Here is a 21905-nt window from a genome sequence, read left to right as displayed (position 1 = left end):
CTCTGTGCATTTTCAGTCGTTTGCCATTTCCAATTTCGCTCTTTGGGGGTCTATGCGTGCAGCAAAAACACGAGGAAGCAAATTGCAGGATGCGTGTCTGAGTCTTGCTTCTTTGCCTGGAAGGCCGGGAATCAGGTTGCCGACGACAGAGTGAGGTTGAAGTGATTCACAAATGCGAGACATGTCCTCCGAGCGTTTGCATAGTATTGAGGCAACGGGTTTGAAGTAGTATACAAAACCTTGGTACAACTCGAATGAGAAAGCTGCTCGTCCTCGTGGCTTGCTCGTACTCGAATTGCTTCTCAAAAAGAAAAGAGGAACTTTGTCACAACCATTCTTTCCCTTACATATCCGTCCCTCGTTTGGGTGCCGTACCAAGGGCTTGGGACCATAACCAATCCCAGATTGCCTGCCTGATTTATGACGGGTACCTGTCAATCATTTGCTGTGTGCATAGCTTATCCAGCTCTTCGGGGCTTTTCCGCCATACACCTACGGTCATTGGTGACAGAGGTGTTGAATCACATACACAGCTATCTCACACACCGGAAATTTCATGCATCCCACCCTACTCAACTACCCTCATAGTTAGGTTATTCACAGCTCGGGTATCACGGCATTAACAGATACCCGCTGACTAGAATTGTCTTGTCTTGTATCCTTAACCCAGTAGTAAGAGACAGTCTTCAGAATTCAAAACTTGATTCTGTTCTTGTGTACGTCATGACAAACTCATGCCTCGTATTGGCCCCTTGAGCATCAATTGTCTCTCTAATCACACGCATAACCGTTGGTAACGGGAGTGTGTCCTTCCTGTCAGACTTCCTGCCATACCACTCCATGTGTCGGCGATGTCACCAACCAAAAAGCAATACACCGGTGACGGACATCCAGCACGACACCAAGACCCGGGTTGTCACCATGTCACGCTTTCACATGACACATAAGCCACCATGTTTTGTCCAAGTACCTAGGTAGGCAGGTAAACTGAACCGAGACTGATGGGTTGGGTTGGGTTGTGGTTACACTCGCTCTCAAAATAGCAACACCTCAACGAGAACTAGTCCCTTGCGGGGGAGGAAATCTCATGACCCTTCTTCAAGTGTTTTGGTCCGTCTGTTCTCGCTACCGACCTGTGTTTTGCTGGTAACGAAACCGCCATCAAAAAACTCAACACTGCACCCCTCCAATAGTTCGTGATTTCAAGCGACCCAATGACACAACCGAGCCAGACATCAATCACATGCAACGCTCTTTTCTTCAAAAAAGTGAAAACGACGAAAAAAAAATTGAAAAAGGTACCAAGACTTTCTAAGAAATCAAAATCATCTCCACTGAATCTCCGAAAATAACTTTGGTACCTGCCATCCATGAAAAGTCAACAAATCCGAGGGCAAGATCAAGGGATGCTCAAGCGTGTGTTCGGCTTCGGATGTTCGGACCTCAAATCCAGGGCGGAAATGGGACGCCAGCCCCAAGAGCTGAAAATGCAGGCCACTTCACACACCTTGACCAAAAAGCAACATCATGAGAACTTGGCAATCGGGGAGCCGGGCTTAAGGGAGAAGAACAAAAAACGATAGATCACACCATGAGAGAGAGCTGAAAAAGAATGAAACACACTACCGTCACTACAAGAAGAAAAGAACAAACCATACCTACAGTAGCCTCCCACCAGCCAGCCCTCATTACCCCGTCTCTTCCTCTCCCTTACTCATGTCGATACATTGAGCCAAATCACATGAGCCAGTACTTTGTTACCAATTTGCTTTGCTTTGCTACATGTACGTTTCACGCATGTCAGCGCTACGCTTGCTTACTCAGTACATCCCATGATCCAAAAAAAAAAAACCCAAAATAGAAAGACCGACCAACTAGGGGAAAGAAAGAAAAAAAAATCTCATGCTAAAACATCCCTTGGTTTTCGCTTCTCCAGCCTCCCTTCATGCCAACAGACCAGCTCACTGCTTGAGAGTCCTCTCGTCAGCCTCACACTGCTCCGGCGTCTGCCTCCTCTCCACCCCGACCGTCCATAGCGCCCTCTCCCCCTTGACAAACCTCTTCCTCTTTTGCGTCTTGCCCTCAGTCAGATACCGTATCCTGAACGGCACAGTCTCCGTGACATCATATTCTTCGGACTTGGACTCATCTCCAAATATCCTCAATGCTCTCACCGTGAGCTTGTACCTACCCGCAGGAACGTAGCTTCCATCAGCGAGCCTGCCATCCCAGGCGTACTGCAAGGTCCCGCGGGGGTTGTACCAGCTGGGGAACTCCTCTGGCTGGCCAAGAGTGCGAGTACCAAACACGACCTTGGCGTTCTGCGCTGCTGTCGAACAGTTGGTCATGGGCACGACGTCGACGCGGATCATGGCGCTACCCATAGCCAGTGTCACCACGAGCTTGGGCATATCGGCGCGGTTGCGGACGGCTGTGATGTTCGATTGTCCAGGTGGGGGCAAGGTGAAGGTCAGATTTGCCGCCACAGGAGAGTTGGTGCTGTCGCGGGCCCGTGCAAGCAGGGTGTTGTCGCTGTTAAGGACAACAACCGAGTGAAGGGAGCCAGCAACACCGAGATAGGGGAGGGAAAGGGCCGAACTGTCGGAGCCGTTGATGGCGATGTAACCAGAATAAACGGGCAACCGCTTCACGTCGAGGCCGGTGGGTGCCGTCGCCTTGACTGTGACGATCCTGCGTTGGCCAGCTCCGAGGGTGAAGGTGGAAGGGGTAAACGCCAGGGAGGCAAAGTTACCTGTCAGCTCGACACTGGGGAGAGAAGCAGGCGTGAGAGCGCCGGGTGAGCTATAAGTGTAGGCAGTAGCGGCACCGACATTGCTCAGAGAGTAAGTGACCGATGACGAACCCGTGTTGGAGACGGTGAATGTTTGAACAGGGTTGAAGTGATCTGTATCGTTGAAAGAAAGGCCAGAGGTGCTGAGTAGGGTCGTAGCCTTGGCAGCATCCCATGCCTGCACCAGGCCAGCACCCTGTTGGGGAACAGGAGCCAGATATGGGGAGGATACACCATCCCGGCGGAACAGGTTGGGTTTTGCTGTAGATGACAACAAGTTCTCAATCGTCTTTGGGTCCTTGGTGCCGCGGACGTTCATGACCAGGGCGTAGATGGCTGCCGCCAAGGGGCAAGCCATCGAGGTGCCTGAAAGAACGCCATATGAACCGAGAAGACGAGGGTAGGTTGACAGAATGTAGCCACCAGGGGTGGAGAATTGAGGCTTGGATTCCACTTCAAAGGTAGGACCCCAGCTGGTAAAACTGCTGAGATAACCACCGCTTGTCGGATTGTCAAAGTTGGCGAGGAACTTGGGGGCCGTGGACGGGTTGGCCATGTTGACCAGCACTCTTTTCCCGGATTCCAATGCCTTCACCCACAGCTCGCCCGTTCCGGAGGGAATGGTAGCAACAGCCGACAGACCCGGCACTCGCGCTGTCACGCTGAGTGTGCCTGGGACGTTGTTGTAAAAAATGACATACCTGGCTCCCTTCGCAACAGCATTCTCGACCTTTTGCACAAAGGTGCAAGAGCCACGACGGATCAGCACAATGTAGCCAGAGAGATTGGGGGTGGAGGCAGGATAAGGGTCGCATCCGTGAGCCTCATCTGTCGTGTTGTAGTTAACAGTCCATAGTGGGAGGCTGACACTGTTCCAGCTTTGCGGGTCGCCGCCAGTAAAGCCAAAAAACTCGCTCTTGGAATCGATTTGGTAGGTCGCGTTGGCAAGAAGCGCGGGCGTGATGACGTTGTCGACAGACGCAATGGCAGTCACCTGCTTGCCGTTGGCCGCGGTCGAAGCATAAAAGACACCGGCAGCGCCATCATTTCCAGCCGACACAACACATGGCACGCCGTTCTCCACAATTCGTGAGACGACGGCAGCCCAAGGGTCCTCGCTCCAGCCTGATGCACCGCCAATAGAGGCTGTGATGATGTCGCTTCCAGCCTCATATGCCATGTTGTACGCAGCAATCAAGAGGTCATTGCCCACATCGCCCTGGCAGCCAAACACACGGTAGGCGCCCAGCTGTACGCCCTCGGCGGCCCCGACGATACCGTAGGGATTATTTGACTGAGCAGCAATAATACCCGCAACGTGTGTGCCGTGGCCATTGCAGTTATCAACGGGGTCGTTGTCTGGTCTCGGCTGGTTCGCACCGTTGAACGCATCACCCACTAGATCAGCCCCGTAGGAAACCAAGCAGCCTGGACCAAAGCAACCCCCCAGGGCCGGGTGAGTGTAATCGATCTAGGGCACACCGGATGTTAGCCGGAACCATTGTCCGTCCGTCCACCAAACCAATGGCCCTGAATATCAACTTACACCCGTGTCGATAACGGCAATCTTGATGCCCTTTCCTGTGATTCCTGCCTCCTTGAACTTGTTTACCTGTGTCATCAGGTGCGGCGAGAAGCTGTTGGTGACGTTGCCGCCAAGCTGGCGCTTGACGAGGGCAGCAGCATCGTCGCCCGTCGAAAGAACATCGTGCTGTGGGATCGGGTACCGTCGCACAGGGAAGATTCGCTTGATGGTGGGCAGCTTGGCCACCTTGGCCGCCATTTCTTCGGCATTCTTGGTGTCCTTGAACTGAATCGACGCACCCTTGAACAGTTTGAAGCGCAAGTCTTTGCGAAGTGACGCCCTCCCCCCAAACTTGCGGACAAAAGCATTGGTATCCTGAAGATGAGTTTGTTAGTGTCAGAGCAGAAGCTAGGGAAGCGGCCCGACATGTGTCGGATATTTGGCTGAGGAAGATGATGCTGCCAACGAACGTCATCTGCATAAATGTAGGGCGCACAGTTGCCTTGTATGAACCGCCTTGTGCGCAGCATTATACAACGGACGCCTTGGTATCGTAGATCCGGGACTGGTTGGTGTATCATACCTGATCATTCTCATACTCAACAATGTATGCACCTGGCAGGACTTCGGGCGTGTCAACCTGTACCGCATTCACTGCGGCTGCCACCGCCAGCAACACAGTCGCGAGATCTAACCGGACCATGTTGCCTTGGTGGTCCCGGATGAGGGGACTGGCGTGTAGAAGACGAAACGGGAGGCAGGATGTCTAGACAGGCAGAGGAATGAAGGGATGGCGAGTCGCTCTTCCTCGAAGGCCTGGAACTTGATTTACCAACCTCGGGCTTCCGGCGAGGGTGTCGTCCTCGGGAGGCTGAAGTGGTGCCATGGCTTCGCTATTATATATATGGCCATGACTGAGCGGAGAATTCGTTCGGGAGTGACGAGAGGTCTCATCAGAGCCGTCCTCGGGTCTGCTACGGTTCGCTTGCCCATGTCCCATCATGTCGCCCCTCCCCCCCCCCCCAAATGGTCAGGAACGTCAAGTTGAGGTTGCGACCGAATTTACCCAGATTTCTTATCGACAGCACGATTGGAGCATCCCATTGGACAATCACCTATTGTTGAGAAGATCCGGGACCGGGCGCTGGCAAAAAGAGCGCTGGGTGGCACCGTATTGCCTTGCCAGGGCAGGGCAGCTTGGGCTGCTGCTCTATTATTCCCTTCCCATCTCGCAGCGCGAGGAATGCAACCTCGATTGGGCCTCGGGATCTATGGCCAAGCGTTATTAATATGGACGGGAGCAAGGTCCACGGGACTTGAGGTTGCTGAAGAAGGGCCAGGCACGGCATTGCACGGGTAGAGACCATGGCCATCTGCAGAAAGAGCGCAGAGATGTGCAAGGTGCAGCATTTGTTCCATATGACGGAGACAGGGAACCGTCTTGATCAGTCTCCCGTATATTCCGTCCTTTGTGAGTTTCCAGGATCCTCCGTGCTCCATAGGTTCTTGGAAGGGTCTTGGGATATCTTGGGGGAGCTCATTCGGAGGCTCAGAAAGGTAGGTGAGAGAATCGAGGGTCCTCTTGTTCCAGGTCCAGTTTTGGCTTGGCGCATCAGAGGCTATCCGTGGGTGCAGATGGGCGGCTTCCATTTTTGGGAGCATGCTTGGCTGGCTTGGAGGGTTGCTCGAAACGACGTTGTGGCGATGGAATCGATCGAGTCTTGCCCAACGGCGTTAACAGGGTGCTACACAGTCGGGAATATTCAGGCTAGCGGCATCAATCCCCTGTCCAGCCACCCACACCCACAGTACTGCAATGTATGTCTCTCACCATGAGCGAACTGGATCGGGACGACAAGATGCGAGAAGCTGGCAGGGTTGCGGATGCCATCCTCCGGTGGAAGCCATACAAAAAGAGGTTGCCATGACCAAACATTCTGGTGCTGCGCCTCGCTGAAGCATGCACCTCTGCACCTCCCAGCGGTTCCTGCAGATTGCTACCAGCGCAACATACGCCGGTTGATGAGGAGAAGCTGTAGAATTGGAACTGCTTGGAGAAGCTGGAGAACTGGAGAAGCTCAAGGAGAGAATGGCGGCGGTCCCTTGGCTGCCTCGTGCCAGCCCTGGCAGCAACCGGGAGGGCACCCCGCATTGCCCCGCACAATCCCCTGCTCCCAGCCATGCATCCACCGGTTCAGGGCTTCCGAATTGTCGACAACAGTCACACTCACAGTGAAATTTGACAAGACAAGCGCCAACTCCCGTCTCTTTGGGCGATCTGTGGAGTTGAGTATGGTTGCAATTAATCGCCAAATGTGAATGTAGTAGGCATGACTCCGTGTGTTTCTCTCCCCCCACCAAGTCTAGGCTCACAGGTAGCATCTCCCATTCCATGTCCATGACATCCTAACCTGCTCATCCTACCAGATTGGGCGCTCTCGGCAGCATGCTTGAAAACGCAGAGAAGAGGGTGTGAAATATGCCGAAGTCGCACGCATCGGGTATATCCTAACCGTTGCGTATATATTGTCCAGATTGTCACGGTGCTGCCGCTGCCGATACGAGTGCCGGTTCAAGGCCTCATGCTGCTGATCAGGGACTGGAGAGTATTGAGTATAGATTGCGATGGTCCTCGGACATATTGCTTGGGTTCCTAGGACAAGCATGTCGACAGTGTCACGAGCACACAGCATGATGGCGAGATCACAGCCGGTTACACCGTCCTAGATGAGAGTGAGAAGTCAGCCTGTTTCCTCCGCTTCGGACATCGAGAGAGCAACGTTCTGGTGGCTTATGCTGCATCGGTGGAACGAGAATGCCTGCCAGTTGGAGCCGGAGGTCTCTTTTGCTCGCCTGTATTGGAAGGTGTAAGCCCAAGTAGCATCACAACAATCCTGAAGCGGCTTGTATATTGAGTATACATGCAGACCGTTAATTGCTTTTTTAGGCACATCATTCTCGAGATCTATTGCTCTATTAACCTTATCGTTTGGTTTTATTGCGGCAGCTCACCTACTGTGGTTGTTGTTCGACATAGTGGGTTGGTTCAAGAATGAAAGTGGGGGCCATCAGGTTGCCGGCCCCGGAGATCGCGGGGAACGCGGAGTGGGTGGGGTCTCATGAACCGTTGGCATCCAATCAGAGGCCGTTTATTTCCCTGCCAAGCAATTGAATTGCCAAACGGTTTTCTGGAATTTCCATCTCGGCCTGTTTGCTGCATCTTCATTTTTTCTTTGGTGAAGGCATTCACGCATTTTGATCCGAGTCAGCCCCTCATACAAGCACGTTTCGGCCACACAACCGCTACTACGCTGCCATTCAGTATATCACAGCGTTAGACCCAAAGATTTCCCACTATGATCTGCCGTACCTGTCTGCGCGCCCGCCTCGCCCAAAGGCTCCCCTCCACCGTCCCGAAGCGAACCCTTTTTGCCGCCACCACCCGCTGCGCACCAGCAATCACTACCAACTTCGCTATCCCCGCTCGCCCCCAACACCAATTCCCACGAATCGCAGACCATGCACAACGGCTCTACTCGTCAGAGAGCACAGCTTCCGCCTCCCAGTCCTCAGAGCCCCCTTCAGCTCTTCCCAGACCAGAAGACTTGACAGAAGGAGAAGCACAAGTGTGGGATATACTCGTGGCAGAGTTTGCGCCGACCCAGCTCCTGGTGCAAGACATCTCTGGCGGGTGCGGCTCCATGTACGGCATCGACATTTCTTCTGAGAAGTTCAGGGGGTTGAACATGCTCAAGCAGCAGAGGCTGGTCAACGCCGCGCTGGGGGACCTGGTCAAGGAGTGGCACGGTGTCCAGCTCAAGACCCGGGCGCCTTGAGAAGGTACTATGTGGTCTATACCGAGTTTACTGTATGACTAACGGAGAGGGAGGGAGGGCGATGATACCCCTGGCTTGATATGATCACCTAGATAGAATTTGGACAGAACGGGACAAATAGACATGAGAGAATGGGGCAACTGTAGTACTGCCAGCACAAACACGATACACTCTAATCTACATTCGGTTGCAACCGTGACGCGACATAGCCATATTCAAGCAGGGAGCTTAGAGTTTGGATAACCACGGCGTACAAGACAGGGGCATACGAACTTTGTTCACATCTTCTGTCCCACAGGTAAGCTGTACCTCGAGGTTGTGTCCAGTCATCGGACCGAGAACCATGGAAGTTTGTGTTGCTATTGTCTGTTCCTATGTTCAACAACTTGTACGATAAGAGAGTATTGCTTGGTACCATGATGGTTGTGGTGTCTACAATGCTTCTACTGTTTCACCAAAGTAGTAACACCTTGCCACGTGGAATGCGTTTTGAGTTCTTTTGGGCCGTGTAGTCCATCTTGTGTTCCTGCCAAGTTAACTCTGGACTACAACTCTTATCACCTTGTGGATTTCCGAGCCAAAGTTTCGGCGAGGAGGACAAGCTTTGTCCCTCCTGACAAGAGACGACTATGTACTCATGTTATAGATACCTGTTGCAGAATTCAAGCCGAGTGGATATCGACAGTACAAAGTCATAAACCCAACAACCAGGTGGGTATGTCAACCCAAGTTGAACCAATCCAACAACCTGTGCACACTCCTTTACCTCCTATGCCCATTCCCCATACCCGTCCCCATTCAGGCTCTACTGCTGCTGGGAACTTCCACCCAATCCAACCGTAGCCGCCACCTTCCTGATCCTCAGAGGTCTAGGATGCAATCCCGCCAGCTTCCTCCTGCTGCTCTTTTTAGGTAACGGAGGCGGCTGCGGCAGTGGCAATTGATTCAAACTATGCTGTGACTGCGCATCATCCGAGCACACGCTGCTGGACAGCGTGCACACGGAATCGCTCGACGCCATCTTTTGCATGCTCACCTCTAAATCATTGATCGTCTCGTCTCGCTGCTGTTCATATCCGTTTGTCTCACCCATAGACGATACCTTGCTTCGACTACCATCGCCGTGAAGCTGCCCCTCGTGAGGCGGCCACGAAAGGGGTAAAGGTGGCAAGGCTGACTGCGGCGGTGGTGGAGGGGGACGTAGCCCGGCGAGGCCGGAGAGAACATCGGGAGCTAACGTGACGGAAACTTCAGTGGATTTAATGTTGTCCGGTGTGGTGACCTCGGTGGACGCGTCTGAGACTTTGCTGCTGGTGTCCCCGATGCTGTCTTCTCCACTGTTGCCGCTGCTGCTCCTGTTGCTGTTGCTGCTTCTTCTGCTGCTTGCATCGTTGCTGGCCCAAGCCAAGCCATCTGTTGATGAGGAGCAAATACCGTTCGCCTGTGGCCCGCGGGCTGTCAGGCTGAGGGGCAGAGGTTTGAGATCTTCGACTGAAAACCTGTCGACAGAGCCAAAAGTGTGACAGGAAGGGCGGCGGAATCTGCCACGACGGGTGCTGCCGACTCGGATGGGAATATGGGGATAATGGTGTTGCTGGCTGGAGGTCGAGAAGGCACGCAGAGGGGTTGGCTTGGCAAATGAGGATGACGCGCGGAAGTGATGTGGTTTTCGAGCCGAGAGAGACCCGATAGATGGCCGGACGGTCACCGGGGTGTAACAGGGTGGTGACACGGTCAAGAGGCTGTCGCAGGATGGTGGAACAGAAAGTTTGGCTTCGGATAAAGTGGGCCTTCCCAAAATCGGGGATGATGGCCTGTTGGCAAGAGTGTTTGATCGCTTCGGCATTGGACACGCTGGAGCCGGAGAAGGGGGCTCTGGCTCGTTTCCCCATGGATGTATGATGGTGCTGGTGTCAATGGCGATGTTGTACCGAACGCCCTCCATGTTCCGGCATGTCGGTGGGGAGTATGAACAACTTCGCAGTATTTGGCTGATGCAATAAATCAGAACCCAACGGGCCTTGCGTGTGTCTGCGTGTGTCAGCTTTTCGTTCTTGTCTGCTTTGGAAGGAAAGAAGACTGCATCTTCTTCGAGCTTCCGATAAGCGACGACAAGTGGATTTGCCATCAGTGATCTCTGCTTGTTGGTAGCCTTGATCAAAGACGCATGATCAACCAATGTTTGTCTAGGTTTCACCTTGTCACTCCTGCTGAGCCATGATAACTTGCGGGTCGCCGGCTTCGGAATCACCTCCGGCACCAAAGGTAGAGGATGGTCCAGCGGCGTGAACTTATTCCGCTCGTCAAATCCATGAACAATCTGTAGAACTGTGCCGCCGGTCTTGAGGTGAGCCAAGGTCGGCATGCTAGTGGTGCAGAGAGTAGTGTCCGCAAGGTGCTGGTACAGGGCGTCCAGGTCCTGATGCATTGTGGCATAGACATCCCGCTCAAATACAAGATATGGTGGCTCAATCGATGCCGGTGGGTATCTTCCTAGCCGTTTTGTAAAGTACGCCGCAAGAAACATTCGAAACCGATCCAAGTGCGAATGCTCTCCTGGGGTGAGTTTTGTCTGGCTTTCTCGGAAGTCGCTTTCTAGAAAGTCTCGGAGCTGTTGACCTGCTCTGCCCAAGTATGTGCTCATTTCAGCCTTGGTTTGTCGTATCAGTTTCCGCGTTGGAGAGCTAATAATCTGTAGCCCAATGTGTCAGACAAACCGATACCCAGCAGCCTCACAAAGATGCTGTCCAAACTCACTTGAAACTCAGGAATGTCACTGAGGTGGTCAGACATACCCACACAGTGACATAGAGCATCGGTGTATAGATCTTTTAGTCGAAAGTGCTCAGCAAAGTGTACCAAAGCGAGGGCGTGAAAGGGTCGGTTTGACATGTCCAGATAGCCCAGCTCATCTATGTAGCCCAGGATGCTGCCCATGTTATCTTCATCAGGGCAACGATACTCTCTCAAGCTATTCAGCAGACTGATGAGTGCCGACCCGAGGTGCTCACCCACAACAGGCCGACGAAACACCCAGGCAAAAAGGTTGCGAATAGAAATCTGATGGTTCCGAACATCTGGCCTGCCGACAGATATAGGATTTGGGATGTAGAGCTCGACTCTATCACTTGAAATGGCGTCACCCATGAGCTCGCTCACCAGAGCTTCTTCGGCGTCTGACGATGTCCAATCAGGAGTATCTCGCAAAGCATATCTCGCCACCAAGGGGTGGCACTTGGCCGCAAAGAGCACATCAAGATTGACCTTGAACGAGGGACCCCGCCGTGAGATACCTTGCTCGTACAAGTAGACGAGGCAGCTCCCGTCCCTAGACCATAGCTCCGGGTCCTGGAATCCAAGTTAGTAGGATTATCCTCGACCCAGTGCTAGACGCTGATGGAAAAAGTACCCTTCTCAGGCTATCCCAAGCCGTACACCCCTTGGTATCGCCATCCCACCTCTTGAGGTTTGATATTGGGGTTGATGAACGTTCCATAAGCTCTGAGGTGGCTATTCACCGGCTCCAAAAGATCCGAGAGGACCACGGAGACTCGGAGCCACAAGTCAACGCACTGCCAGAGGCAGTTCCTGGCTGGAGAAGCCGTCTCTTCGCCGGGTGAGAGATATGTCGGTTATGAGCTCGATGCTGGCCACTTAGCATCTCTGCCGGCGATGGGATGGCGGAAGCGCGGGGTGCCAGGAGGTGTTTGGTTCACCAGTGCCCCAAGAACGGACGACCAAGAATAAGGTTAGCTGGACGGACGCCAGTTCCGGTGGTAGGTGAACCAGGCGGGTCATTCAGTTCCACTGCTAAAGCAGGTTATGGTGTGATTATGCTGCTGGTAAGATGTGTAAAGTCTGTAAGATATGCCGTCTCTCCAGGACCACTATCGCCATTCACTTGACGTGTTGCTACAGTATGGATGTGAAATCTGCTTCACTTTACGGTGAAGCAGAGCCACGAGGGGGCCACAGGAATTAACCTCAGGTTTGCATGACCCAGGGCACATGGGTGTCACCACGATACGCTTGTATCGCACATCCGGATTCGTCTGCGAGGATGAGATATCTCAGCATTCCAAACCGAATGATGCATGATCCTTATCCTGTCTGCAAGCGATGTGCCACGATCCATCATCGTCTGTTGTTAGGTCCGGAAAAGACGAAAATTAACCGAGTCACGCGCAACTGCGAGTAACTTTGACTGTACTATAAAACAATGGTGATTGATGTTTGAGGATTCCAGGTTGTGGAAGAGGAAGGAGATGGGATGATGTGGCTTGGGTGCAAAGGGTTAGGGTTTGGAATGGTGTCACCAAAATTAACTGGCGGCGCGTGTCAACTGCCCATCAAGCGCGTCAAGTTCCCAACTTTTGGAAGCTACAATTAAACTCCAGCTCGAAAAGGTGCGGGGCCACATGAAGGTGTCCACGCAGCGGCAGCCTCCGACGACTTTAACTTCCCATTTCTTGCTTGTGGCAGTTTTCATATAGGTGCTGGGGCGTAATGGCGCCCTTGAATCCATACACGTACATTCAATGTCCCTGCTCCGACTCAGCATCGCTTGGGCGGCCTTCAGACGCAACATCGCCGACCAGTGCTGACGGTGACGAAGAAGATAACGCCTTCGATCCCCGTGCCCCGCGAGCCAACTTCAGTCTTTACCCCCTCGAGTATCTCTTGTACTGCGAAGACTGTCACCAGATTCGCTGCCCTCGCTGTATCACTGAGGAGATTGCGACCTACTTCTGTCCCAGTTGTCTGTTTGAAGTGCCGAGCAGCAACCTTAAGAGTGAGGGCAACAGGTCCGTTCGTCGTCTATGTCTGGTGTCCGGCTTGCCCTTGGTAGGCATTGCTAATAAGAGATCAATTTCAGATGTACTCGCAGCTGCTTCCAGTGCCCAATATGCATTGGGCCCCTTTCCGTAACGAGCATAGAGGCACCGCCGTCAGACCCAAGTCTACTTGCCCCTGACCGCGCTGGCACACCGCACACGACATACTCGCTGATTTGCTCCTACTGCAGCTGGAGCTCGACCGAAATCGGCATTCAGTTTGACAAGCCGAATAGTATTCACGCTCAGCTCGCCAAAATCCGCAATGGGGGCGCTTCCAGACTCACGGCTAAGGAACGTAAGGAACGGCGTAAGGAGTTGTCCCATCGCGGAGGGGAGGCAGCACTAGCAGCGTCAAGTGAAGCTGCTGCAGGGCAAGATATGGACCTGGAAACACAGTTTGCGAATCTCAAACTGTTTTATAACAGTCAGCTTGCCGATCCAAACGCGGGAGATAACGGCTTCTCGTCTCTGGGAGATCTCGGCTTTTCGTCGCCGTCCTCGTTGTCACGAATAATGAACCTGTACACGGGCGGAAAGCTCCATGACCCAAGAGCCAAGTCCAAGTTGGGCGCCATGCGCGAAGCCATCACGGCCGACGAAGGCCTACTCGAGACAGACCTCGACGAATCCTCACTGATCACTCAACTCCATCAATCAGATTTTCTCGACACAGCGTCAAGCACCCAAATCTGCTCCCAGCCGCCCAACCTGGGAGAAACTCATCTTTATGGAGCTGCCCGGTTCAACTCGTCTCTGCGGCCAATTCCCTACCTCTTGCGTACAAAACGCTCCAAGCGCTGCCCTGTCTGCCGTCACATCATCTCCAAGCCCGAAGCCAAAGTCCAGACCACGCGCTTCAGAATCAGGTTGGTAGCAGGCAGCTATATCCCAAGCATCACCATCCGCCGTCTCAACCTCTCGGGGCCTAATGGGCCCGCTGCCCCCGCCATCCTGGGCGATCTCCTTGAACCTCTCAAGCCGGTGCACTTTGTTCTGACGTTTAAGAACCCGATTTTCGAATCCCTCAAAGTAACCCTCGGTGCCCCGGCCAAAACTCCAGGCAGGTTCCCCAGTAAGGTGACGGTTCTTTGCCCGCAGTTTGACATTGACGCCAACACCGACGTCTGGGATGAGGCGCTCAAGGAAAACGACCGCGAGTCGTCGGGTAAGAGTCGACGTCGGGCGGGGACCGAGAGCCAGTTTCAGGTCGAGGTCGGTAAGATTTGGGAGCGAGGCCGGAACTGGGTAAGTATTATCGTCGAGGTTGTTCCTGCTTCCTTGAAGTTGGAACCAGGTCGGGATGTGCTGAAGCAGGATGAGGATGTGTTGGAGATTCCCTTGTTTGTGCGGATCGAATGGGAGGCGGAGGGTGGAGGTGATGATGCTGCTTCTGGAACCGGCCGGGACAAGGATCAAAAGGAAAAGAAAGAATTGGCATATTGGTGTGTGCTTGGGCTGGGAAGGATCAAACAGGGTTGATGAGAGTGGTCATGGTAGATACCCCCCGTTCTTTCAAACATCATGATGGTAGCTGATACCATAGATCAAGAGTTACTTCGCTACATTTGCCCTTGCTACGAATCAACAAATCGGTAAAGAGATTTAATCAGGCCCCGAACTGCTCCTCGTAGCCAGTCAGGCAATACCGATACCGTACATCATTGTTGTGCAGCTTTGTCAGCGTCTCGGCGAGATTCTCTTTGTTGATTTGGACCTCCTGCACCCAGGTCTTGATCCCCTTGTCAGCCGCCAGCTGCAGCATAGTCAACACCTCCTTCCTGCTCCCCAAGTGCGAGCTTCCAAAGAAACACCCGTTGGTCAAGAATGTCTGGTTCCGGACCTTGATTCCGTCATCCTCTGGCAAACCGACACTGACCCATTTGGCGTGAATATCCAACAAACTCAGATACGCGTCCAGATCAAACCCTTCAAACGAGTTCGCCGTGTTGATGATGAGGTCAAAGGTCATCTTGTGAGGCACGTTCCAGTCCCTGTCTGACGTGGCCAGAAACCCGTCAGCGCCCATGGCTTTGGCATCAGCTTCCTTGCTGTGCGTGCGGGAGATGGCCCAGACTTCGGCGCCGAGGGCCTTGGCGAACAGGAGACCCAGATGGCCGATGCCGCCGAGCCCGACGATGCCTACTTTCTTGCCGGGGCCGCAGCCATTACGGACGAGGGGGGAGTAGGCGGTCAAGCCGGCGCAGAGCATAGGGGCAGCAACGGTAGAGGGGAGAGCGTCGGGGATGGGGAAGACCCTTGGGACGAGATGTCAGTATGTGCCTTTCCAGAGTCAAATCGTGGAAGGGTGACAACCATACCAGTGCTCGTGTGTTCTCACATGGCTGGAATAGCCACCTTGGGAGACGATGCCTGTGTCGGGCCATTTAGCGCCGTACGTGTCCAGCTGTTTTTGGCAGTAGGTTTCGTTGTCGTTTTTGCATTGTCGGCAGTCGAGGCAAGAATAACTTTGAGCTCCGACACCGACGCGCTGGCCTTCTTTAATAAGAGACACCTTTGATCCCACGCGGATAGCGGTGCCTATTATTTCTATTCATCCCTCATGTCAGCGAGCTGAAGGGACCGTGCATAAACAGGAGAAATCGTCATGAAAAGCCATACCGTGACCAACTGCGAGAGGGAAATGCTGCTCTCCCCAGCCGCCACTGATGGTATGGACATCACTCCCGCACACACCACAAGCCTCAATCTTGATATCCACATCGTAATCGCCAAATGGCTTCGGTTGGAACTCGTTCTTGTGGAACTCGGTCCAGGTCTCTGGTCCATTCACCTGGAACCCGGTGAAGGTCTCGGGATATGGCATGTTGGCAACAGGTAGTAGACAGCGACGTGGGAAACGGCAAGGCAAGGACGCTTGATTCTTCTCTTGTAAAGCACGGAGTCCCTCACGAGATAACAACACAATAGTAACAGCGGCCACCCCGCCTTTTATTCAGTCACCCTCCTGGGTTGATCGAGACATGATCTGAGGGGTAAACCCCAACTTTTCTTACCACCCCTGACTGAGGGACGGATATTATCCAGACCCGTCCAGCGGTGCAACAGAACCAATTAAGCCGGACTTCCACCTGCATGGAACTGTTCTTCCCGAGCTGCTGGAAGTTGGTAGGCAAAACTTCATGGAGTCAACACCCACCTCATTCCGACCAATGCCGTGTTATTCTTCGCTCTCCTCTGACCCCACCATGCTCCGCCACGACGTCGCTCAAAGCGTGACAGCGCTTGGTAAAGGTCCAAAGAATACCCCCACGCTGCCGTCGCACCCACAGTTGGTATTTTGACGGATGCCGATTTTCCCACAAATCACAGGGCGAGGTTCGAGACTGGGCTGGCATACGTCGGGAGAACATGTTCGTCGAGGCGAGCGCATAGGAGGCGGTAGAATGGAGATACAGGCACCGTTGAATATTTCGATTCCCAGATCCCCATATCAGACTCCGTAGAGCCTCATCATGCCTACCCGCTTTGTCGATCTTGAAAGACGCAAAGACGGACAGCACTCAGGGCACATGGAAGACCGACGGGCCAAGAGTCCTGCGCTTCGCTTGCGATCTGACAATAGGGCATCATTTTGGGGCTCCTGATGCTTTGCCGCGTCTTCCATGGTCGTGCAGTTATGCTGCCTTCGCTGATTTCGTCCCTTTCGTCGACGAGAAACCAATGCCGGCCAAGAACGCAATTCTCATGGTTGCCCCAAGACACACAAACGGAATGTTCCCAATATCAATGGCGTTCCAGTTGAAGATGTCCCAGTAGATCTGCACGCCCAGCTGCTTGACTGTATACAGGTGGCCGAGGTCGCCAACGAGAAGGCAGAAAAGGACGGTCCTCCACACGACGATATCAGATGTAGCTCTGAGCACAAGAGCTTCGTTGATAGCAAAGAAGAAATACAGGTTCCCAAGCTGAGACAGTACAATCGATGTGCTTGTCGGGATCGGCGAAGTGGCAGAGGCGGCATGAGTGAGCCTCAGGTAGGTCTCTTGATCGAAGAGGGCAAAATATGCGCCAACGAGCGCCGAGATGGGTTCGACAAGGAGGAAAAAGAATCGGTAGAGAAAAGGAAGTGAAAACCCGCCCTTCTTTTGAGCTTTAGGCGCAGGGGCCGTTGACTGAGTTGAGGCGGCCATTGTTACTTTAGGTATCGACACTCGGTGATGTCTGCCCCTGAAAAGGTGATTGGGGATGTTGTGGGGATTGCAGCTGACGGGTGGTCCAAGCTCCAAGCTCTGGCCATCTGCCTGGCAGAATCCATGGTGGGGCAACAGACAGTTCACCGCCTGCTAATATTGCCAATCAGGCCCACCGAAAATTCTCCAGGGCTTTCAAACCCTATCCGCCAAGGCCTGGCCAATCCATTTTCCATCAACCACTTTGACAACCTCGCAGCGAGCCCATCTCGAGACTTCTCCGGAACCCGACCATCGACGACAACGGCCAAAATGTCTACCCCTCAGCTCAGCAAGATCGCGGCTAACAGCCCTTCGCACTCCAAGCCCTCTGAGCTTGAGCAGGCCATCGCTGGCGCTCTCTACGACCTCGAGAGCAACACTGCTGACCTCAAGGCTGCCCTCCGCCCTCTGCAGTTCACTTCTGCTCGCGAGGTGAGACCACACTGAACTCAAATGATCTGACAGACGAAACACCCGGACATCCTGTTCCACCGACGTCGCGAACCTCGAAACACATTTTCGCCGCGCGTCGGGCAGTCGCACTATTTGGGGAGATTGATATCACAATGGGAAAACGGGCGAGGGCGAGTGTTGCGACGCTCCAGTCCAGCGCCGGCCCTCTCTATGTCCGCTGGCCCTGACATCAATGACATCCATACCACAGCGCGGAATAGGACGGGAAGCGGTCCATGGATTGCACTGTCATCCAGGAGCTCGCATGCTGACTTGGATCTGAAATAGATCGAGGTTGGCCACGGCAAGAAGGCTATTGTCATCTTTGTCCCCGTTCCTTCTCTGCAGGGTTTCCACCGTGTCCAGCAGCGGTAAGCTTTTGCCTCTCATGTTTCCGTTGTCGACGACAACATTGTTGCTGACTTGGCCATCCAGCTTGACCCGTGAGCTCGAGAAGAAGTTCTCCGACCGCCACGTCCTCATCCTCGCTGCTCGCCGCATTCTCCCCCGCCCCAAGCGCTCCACCCGCTCCCGCAACCTCCAGAAGCAGAAGCGTCCCCGTTCCCGCACTCTTACCGCTGTCCACGATGCTATCCTGACCGACCTCGTCTACCCCGTCGAGATCGTCGGCAAGCGTATCCGCACCAAAGAGGACGGCTCCAAGACCCTCAAGGTCATCCTTGACGAGAAGGAGCGCGGCGGTGTTGACTACAGACTCGACACCTACTCTGAGGTTTACAAGCGCCTCACCGGCCGTGGTGTCATCTTCGAGTTCCCCCAGACCGGCTCCGCCGAGTACTAGAGGTCTCGTTAACTGGAGCTTGTTCAACGGGGAGTCATAAGGGTCTTTGATTTGGGTTTGACATTCGGGTTTCGGGTCGGGTGCACTGCATGCATGGCAACCAAAATGGGACGGCGTCTTAGCTAGCTTGGGGTAAATACAAGCTTGATTCATATGGTCCAATACCCCCAACCCCAGAAATACAAGCCTGGTATGAAGTACTTTTCAAAGTGCTGCTTTGGTGACAATAGTGTAAGCGTGATATTGGTTTGTGGCTTGCGTAGAAGGTGCGCATCTCGATTGGAACAACTTCGTCCGACGCAGAGAAGCTGAACATGCATATTGATCGACCTATTACTTCTGTGGCGGCCTCGCTATTTGTCCCGTGATATGAAAATGCACTTCTTGACATGCCATCCGTACGGGGCCTCATCCGTTCTTCCTGGCGTTGCATTCCTCGGGTCGGGTAATGTTCGGCCCTCCATGTGTTTGGGAAGCATCAATTTCGAAGTGATGTCTAGCGGTACCTTGTCCGCCAGTGGAGTTCAACCGTTGGCCCTGTTTTTCTAGAGTCTGGGCGGAAGGGCAGAAAACAAAGAGAACCACATGGTCAAGAGCAACAAGGCATTGTTTGATGATGTAGGCCCGTCCCATCACCTCTTTATCATTGAGAGAAACTGGAGCAGTGATGTCATGAGTTTCGAAGATGGTGTCGTCGGGTGCGCCAGGTGGTTGGTCCCCATATGGGTGATCAGCTGACGCACTAATAATACCACCACCACCCCTGAGCTTCAACCATCCACGATTCCAACCGTGCACCCCCTTGTCAAACGCCTTTTCGGCAGGTGTTGGAATTCGAGAATAAATGCATATATAAGCAGCAAATCCCCACTGTTTCTGGGGTTGATTTCTCTTTCGGCTCTTGTTTTCTTCTCCCAAAAGAGTCGCTCTCTCAACTCGCAACACCACACACGTCAAAACACCCAAGGTTCAACCCCGCGGGTATGTGTGTGTGTGTGTGTTACATGTTATTTATGATCCAATAACACAACTCATCAATTCCAAATTTATTCAACATGACTATTCTAGAATCCCCCCATTCTATCGTGAAGACGGCACCCCACAGCAGGCCTCTCAAACTCGCCATCCTGCTCAACTCGTACCGTTCACCCTTCATCCACGAGATTAGGGACTCGTACATTCGCTCCCTCTCCCAGGTCACCCACCACCCGGACACTCAACTCTCTTTTTTCTACCCGGCCGATAACTACAAGCAGGAGAACGATCTGCCTGATTTGAGCCGGGACAACTACGACTTGATCGTCATCGGGGGCGGAAACGCCGACCCGAGGAAGAGGCACGCGTGGATCTTGAGGGTTCACAAGTTCATTCTTGACACGGTCAAGAACTACCCGCGGCAGAAAATTTGCGGGATATGCTGGGGACACCAGACGATTGGGATGCTGTTTGGTGGCGAGGTGATTGATCTGGAACATCCCGAGCTGGGGGTGACCGAGGCGGCTCTAACGCCGCTGGGGCAGAAGTTTTTTGGTTCGAGGGATCATCACCATCATCATCAACAGCAGCACCGGGCCAGCACCTCGCATGGGAAGGTGGGGAAGAAGGTTTTAAGTCTTCAGCAGCATCACCGTCGCGCGCTTGGCACGACACCAAAGGGGTTTCACGAATTGTTGGTTGACAACCAGGCTTTTGTCAGCCAGAATAACGCGATTCTGACCTTTCAGGGTCATCCTGAAAAGGATGCTCGGTGTGCTAAGTTGAGGGTGGGGGATGCGGTTAGGTGGTATAGCCTTGGGAAAAACAGTGTGAGCGAAGGGGAGACCGGGTCGTCAGAGTCTGAAGAGGAAGAAAGGGTGACGATGTTGGTGAAGATCCAGAAGGATATGGAAAGGCAGCACGATGGAGTGGAGGTTTGGGGCAGGGTGCTGGATTGGGTTAGGGAGGGGAGTTCTGGGGCGGGTCATGAAATTCTCCATGGAGCCGGGGTACATTTGTGAGACGGCGTTATAGGGCATGGCATGAGTCAGAGATTTGTATGCATTTCAAGCGACATGTAGGACATTTACGATAGTTCTGCTTGAGCCAGGAATATGAGCGTATTCTGAGTTCTAAAGAGGACACAATCATGTGTCCACGACAATCCATGTGCGTGATGTTAAATGGACAATTTGAAAAGCACAAAGCCCATAGGTCATATTTGATTTTGTCCATGGCTGTCTCAACTCAAGTGTCGTGACTTGAAAAACTACGAAATATAATTTCGAATGTACCGTTGCTGCTAAACGGACAGTTCAATAGGTGGCATGAGGATAGGAGTGCCATTGAAAAACTGCTTTACAGGAATCCAAACAGACATAATCTGTGCCGTAGGCTCCTCAATATATTCCGTCCCCTCTCTACCTATGTATGGTTCTGTGCTAATTGCACAGGTTGTAACCGTGGGGGGCTACCACAATTCAACCCTCACGCATAGCCACGACATGTCGGAAGAAACGATCTCAGTATGACCCGGCTGAAGCAAAGACCCGATGTGACGCGTGTAGGTACGGAGTGTGACTCTGCATCATGTTACGTACATGTTGCGTACCTACTTACCACACCCTCTATCAACAGTGCCAGCAAACTTACCTATCCGCCCGGCAGTGCTAGCAGCGTAACAAGCTGACAACTTATGGGTGAACTTGCATACCTAGGTATGGTCAGAAAACACTGGATAAGTTTTTCAACCGCCTTGTTCTTTTCTTTTCTTCTATTTTCTTTTCTTCTCTTTTCTTTTCTTCTCTTTTCTTTTCTTCTTGACCAACCATGATTACACAACATCACGTGGTGATCATGATGACACTAACCTTTAAGCCCCCTAGAGTTGCTGAGGTCGATCATACAGGTAGAATATCGCCATGCTGATGGCTTGGTATTCCAGGCGGTTCCCAATACAACAAATTACTCAGACTCGAAGGACATTTATGAGCGAAAGTCGCGAATCGATATGTGATTTTGAATGTTGATGCGGTTGTCCCACGATGCTCCCTGCCTAAGACATTTGATCTCACATGTTCTCGATTGTCTCATGACTGATATCTATCGGGGTTTGATGCGGACTTTGAGTGGTACGTGTGCAACCTGATGGAATCTTTCAGAGGAGGTATGTCCAGGTGTTTACCAGGCTTGGGATGCCTGCACTACTCCAGCACGCAGATTTGCCGAGCAACAGGTCAGAGTAGGTTGCCTTTGTCATGGTCAACTCGGAGAAATTCTGAAAATGAACATGGCGAACGCCGGTGGTTTACTTGACCGGCGAAGATGTCAACCAGTTGGAATCAATATAAGGTACCCGAGGTATGATTGTTCAAGCAACACAGGCCGTCATGCAGAGTGACTCTCTTGACTGCCTGATGCCCAAGATGCAAAGACTGGAGACAACCCAAGGTAGCTGTGAGATGTTGTACGGCTTCGACCGGCTGTCCCCT

General features: G+C 52.9%; 10 protein-coding genes across 10 annotated transcripts; 4 read left to right on the top strand and 6 right to left on the bottom strand.

Moving 5' to 3' along the window:
• Positions 1-1537: 1537 nt before the first annotated feature.
• On the bottom strand, positions 1538-5019 carry QC762_704520 (uncharacterized protein; the record flags this gene model as incomplete). Its single annotated transcript, XM_062893305.1, has 3 exons — positions 1538-4262; positions 4338-4691; positions 4900-5019. The coding sequence occupies 3 exons, from the start codon at positions 5017-5019 to the stop codon at positions 1962-1964; spliced, it is 2775 nt and encodes a 924-aa protein (XP_062738827.1). The 3' UTR covers positions 1538-1961.
• Positions 5020-5935: 916 nt separating this feature from the next.
• Positions 5936-6498, bottom strand: QC762_0104010 (uncharacterized protein; the record flags this gene model as incomplete). Its single annotated transcript, XM_062884231.1, has 2 exons — positions 5936-6061; positions 6148-6498. The coding sequence occupies 2 exons, from the start codon at positions 6496-6498 to the stop codon at positions 5936-5938; spliced, it is 477 nt and encodes a 158-aa protein (XP_062738826.1).
• Positions 6499-7057: 559 nt separating this feature from the next.
• On the bottom strand, positions 7058-8216 carry QC762_0103990 (uncharacterized protein; the record flags this gene model as incomplete). Its single annotated transcript, XM_062884230.1, has 2 exons — positions 7333-8216; positions 7058-7281 (listed from the first exon to the last, which is right to left on the bottom strand). Exons 1-2 carry the CDS (start codon positions 7349-7351, stop codon positions 7058-7060), a joined length of 243 nt encoding a protein of 80 aa, XP_062738824.1. The 5' UTR covers positions 7352-8216.
• Positions 7673-8152, top strand: QC762_704530 (uncharacterized protein; the record flags this gene model as incomplete). Its single annotated transcript, XM_062893306.1, has 1 exon — positions 7673-8152. One exon carries the CDS (start codon positions 7673-7675, stop codon positions 8150-8152), a length of 480 nt encoding a protein of 159 aa, XP_062738825.1.
• A 374-nt stretch (positions 8217-8590) lies between the features above and the next one.
• QC762_704540 (uncharacterized protein) lies at positions 8591-12391 on the bottom strand. Its single transcript, XM_062893307.1, has 3 exons — positions 11562-12391; positions 10910-11500; positions 8591-10844 (listed from the first exon to the last, which is right to left on the bottom strand). The coding sequence occupies exons 1-3, from the start codon at positions 11646-11648 to the stop codon at positions 8958-8960; spliced, it is 2565 nt and encodes an 854-aa protein (XP_062738823.1). The 5' UTR covers positions 11649-12391; the 3' UTR covers positions 8591-8957.
• A 132-nt stretch (positions 12392-12523) lies between these two features.
• On the top strand, positions 12524-14469 carry QC762_704550 (uncharacterized protein; the record flags this gene model as incomplete). The annotated part of the gene is made up of 2 exons (XM_062893308.1): positions 12524-12957; positions 13029-14469. The coding sequence occupies exons 1-2, from the start codon at positions 12659-12661 to the stop codon at positions 14467-14469; spliced, it is 1740 nt and encodes a 579-aa protein (XP_062738822.1). The 5' UTR covers positions 12524-12658.
• Positions 14470-14492: 23 nt separating this feature from the next.
• QC762_704560 (uncharacterized protein) lies at positions 14493-15814 on the bottom strand (the record flags this gene model as incomplete). Its single annotated transcript, XM_062893309.1, has 3 exons — positions 14493-15245; positions 15309-15537; positions 15610-15814. The coding sequence occupies 3 exons, from the start codon at positions 15812-15814 to the stop codon at positions 14597-14599; spliced, it is 1083 nt and encodes a 360-aa protein (XP_062738821.1). The 3' UTR covers positions 14493-14596.
• Positions 15815-16625: 811 nt separating this feature from the next.
• QC762_704570 (uncharacterized protein) lies at positions 16626-17141 on the bottom strand (the record flags this gene model as incomplete). Its single annotated transcript, XM_062893310.1, has 1 exon — positions 16626-17141. The coding sequence occupies one exon, from the start codon at positions 17139-17141 to the stop codon at positions 16626-16628; it is 516 nt and encodes a 171-aa protein (XP_062738820.1).
• Positions 17142-17168: 27 nt separating this feature from the next.
• On the top strand, positions 17169-18734 carry RPS7A (ribosomal protein S7A; the record flags this gene model as incomplete). The annotated part of the gene is made up of 3 exons (XM_062893311.1): positions 17169-17615; positions 17925-18007; positions 18072-18734. The coding sequence occupies 3 exons, from the start codon at positions 17169-17171 to the stop codon at positions 18436-18438; spliced, it is 897 nt and encodes a 298-aa protein (XP_062738819.1). The 3' UTR covers positions 18439-18734.
• Positions 18735-19493: 759 nt separating this feature from the next.
• On the top strand, positions 19494-20435 carry QC762_704590 (uncharacterized protein; the record flags this gene model as incomplete). Its single annotated transcript, XM_062893312.1, has 1 exon — positions 19494-20435. The coding sequence occupies one exon, from the start codon at positions 19494-19496 to the stop codon at positions 20433-20435; it is 942 nt and encodes a 313-aa protein (XP_062738818.1).
• Positions 20436-21905: the final 1470 nt, after the last annotated feature.

This window comes from Podospora pseudocomata, chromosome 7 (genome assembly GCF_035222375.1).
Source record: "Podospora pseudocomata strain CBS 415.72m chromosome 7, whole genome shotgun sequence".
NCBI lineage: Eukaryota > Fungi > Ascomycota > Sordariomycetes > Sordariales > Podosporaceae > Podospora > Podospora pseudocomata.
Note: the sequence above shows the minus strand (reverse complement) of the source record. Positions and strands in the feature narration are given on the sequence as shown.

Excerpts from the sequence above, each read along its gene's own strand:
- QC762_704540 (XM_062893307.1), bottom strand. The coding sequence starts at position 11,648 with ATGGAACGTTCATCAACCCCAATATCAAACCTCAAGAGGTGGGATGGC. Across the intron at positions 11,501-11,561 it reads CTTGGGATAGCCTGAGAAGG|GACCCGGAGCTATGGTCTAG; the intron begins GTACTTTTTCCA and ends CTTGGATTCCAG. Across the intron at positions 10,845-10,909 it reads GTGACATTCCTGAGTTTCAA|ATTATTAGCTCTCCAACGCG; the intron begins GTGAGTTTGGAC and ends ATTGGGCTACAG.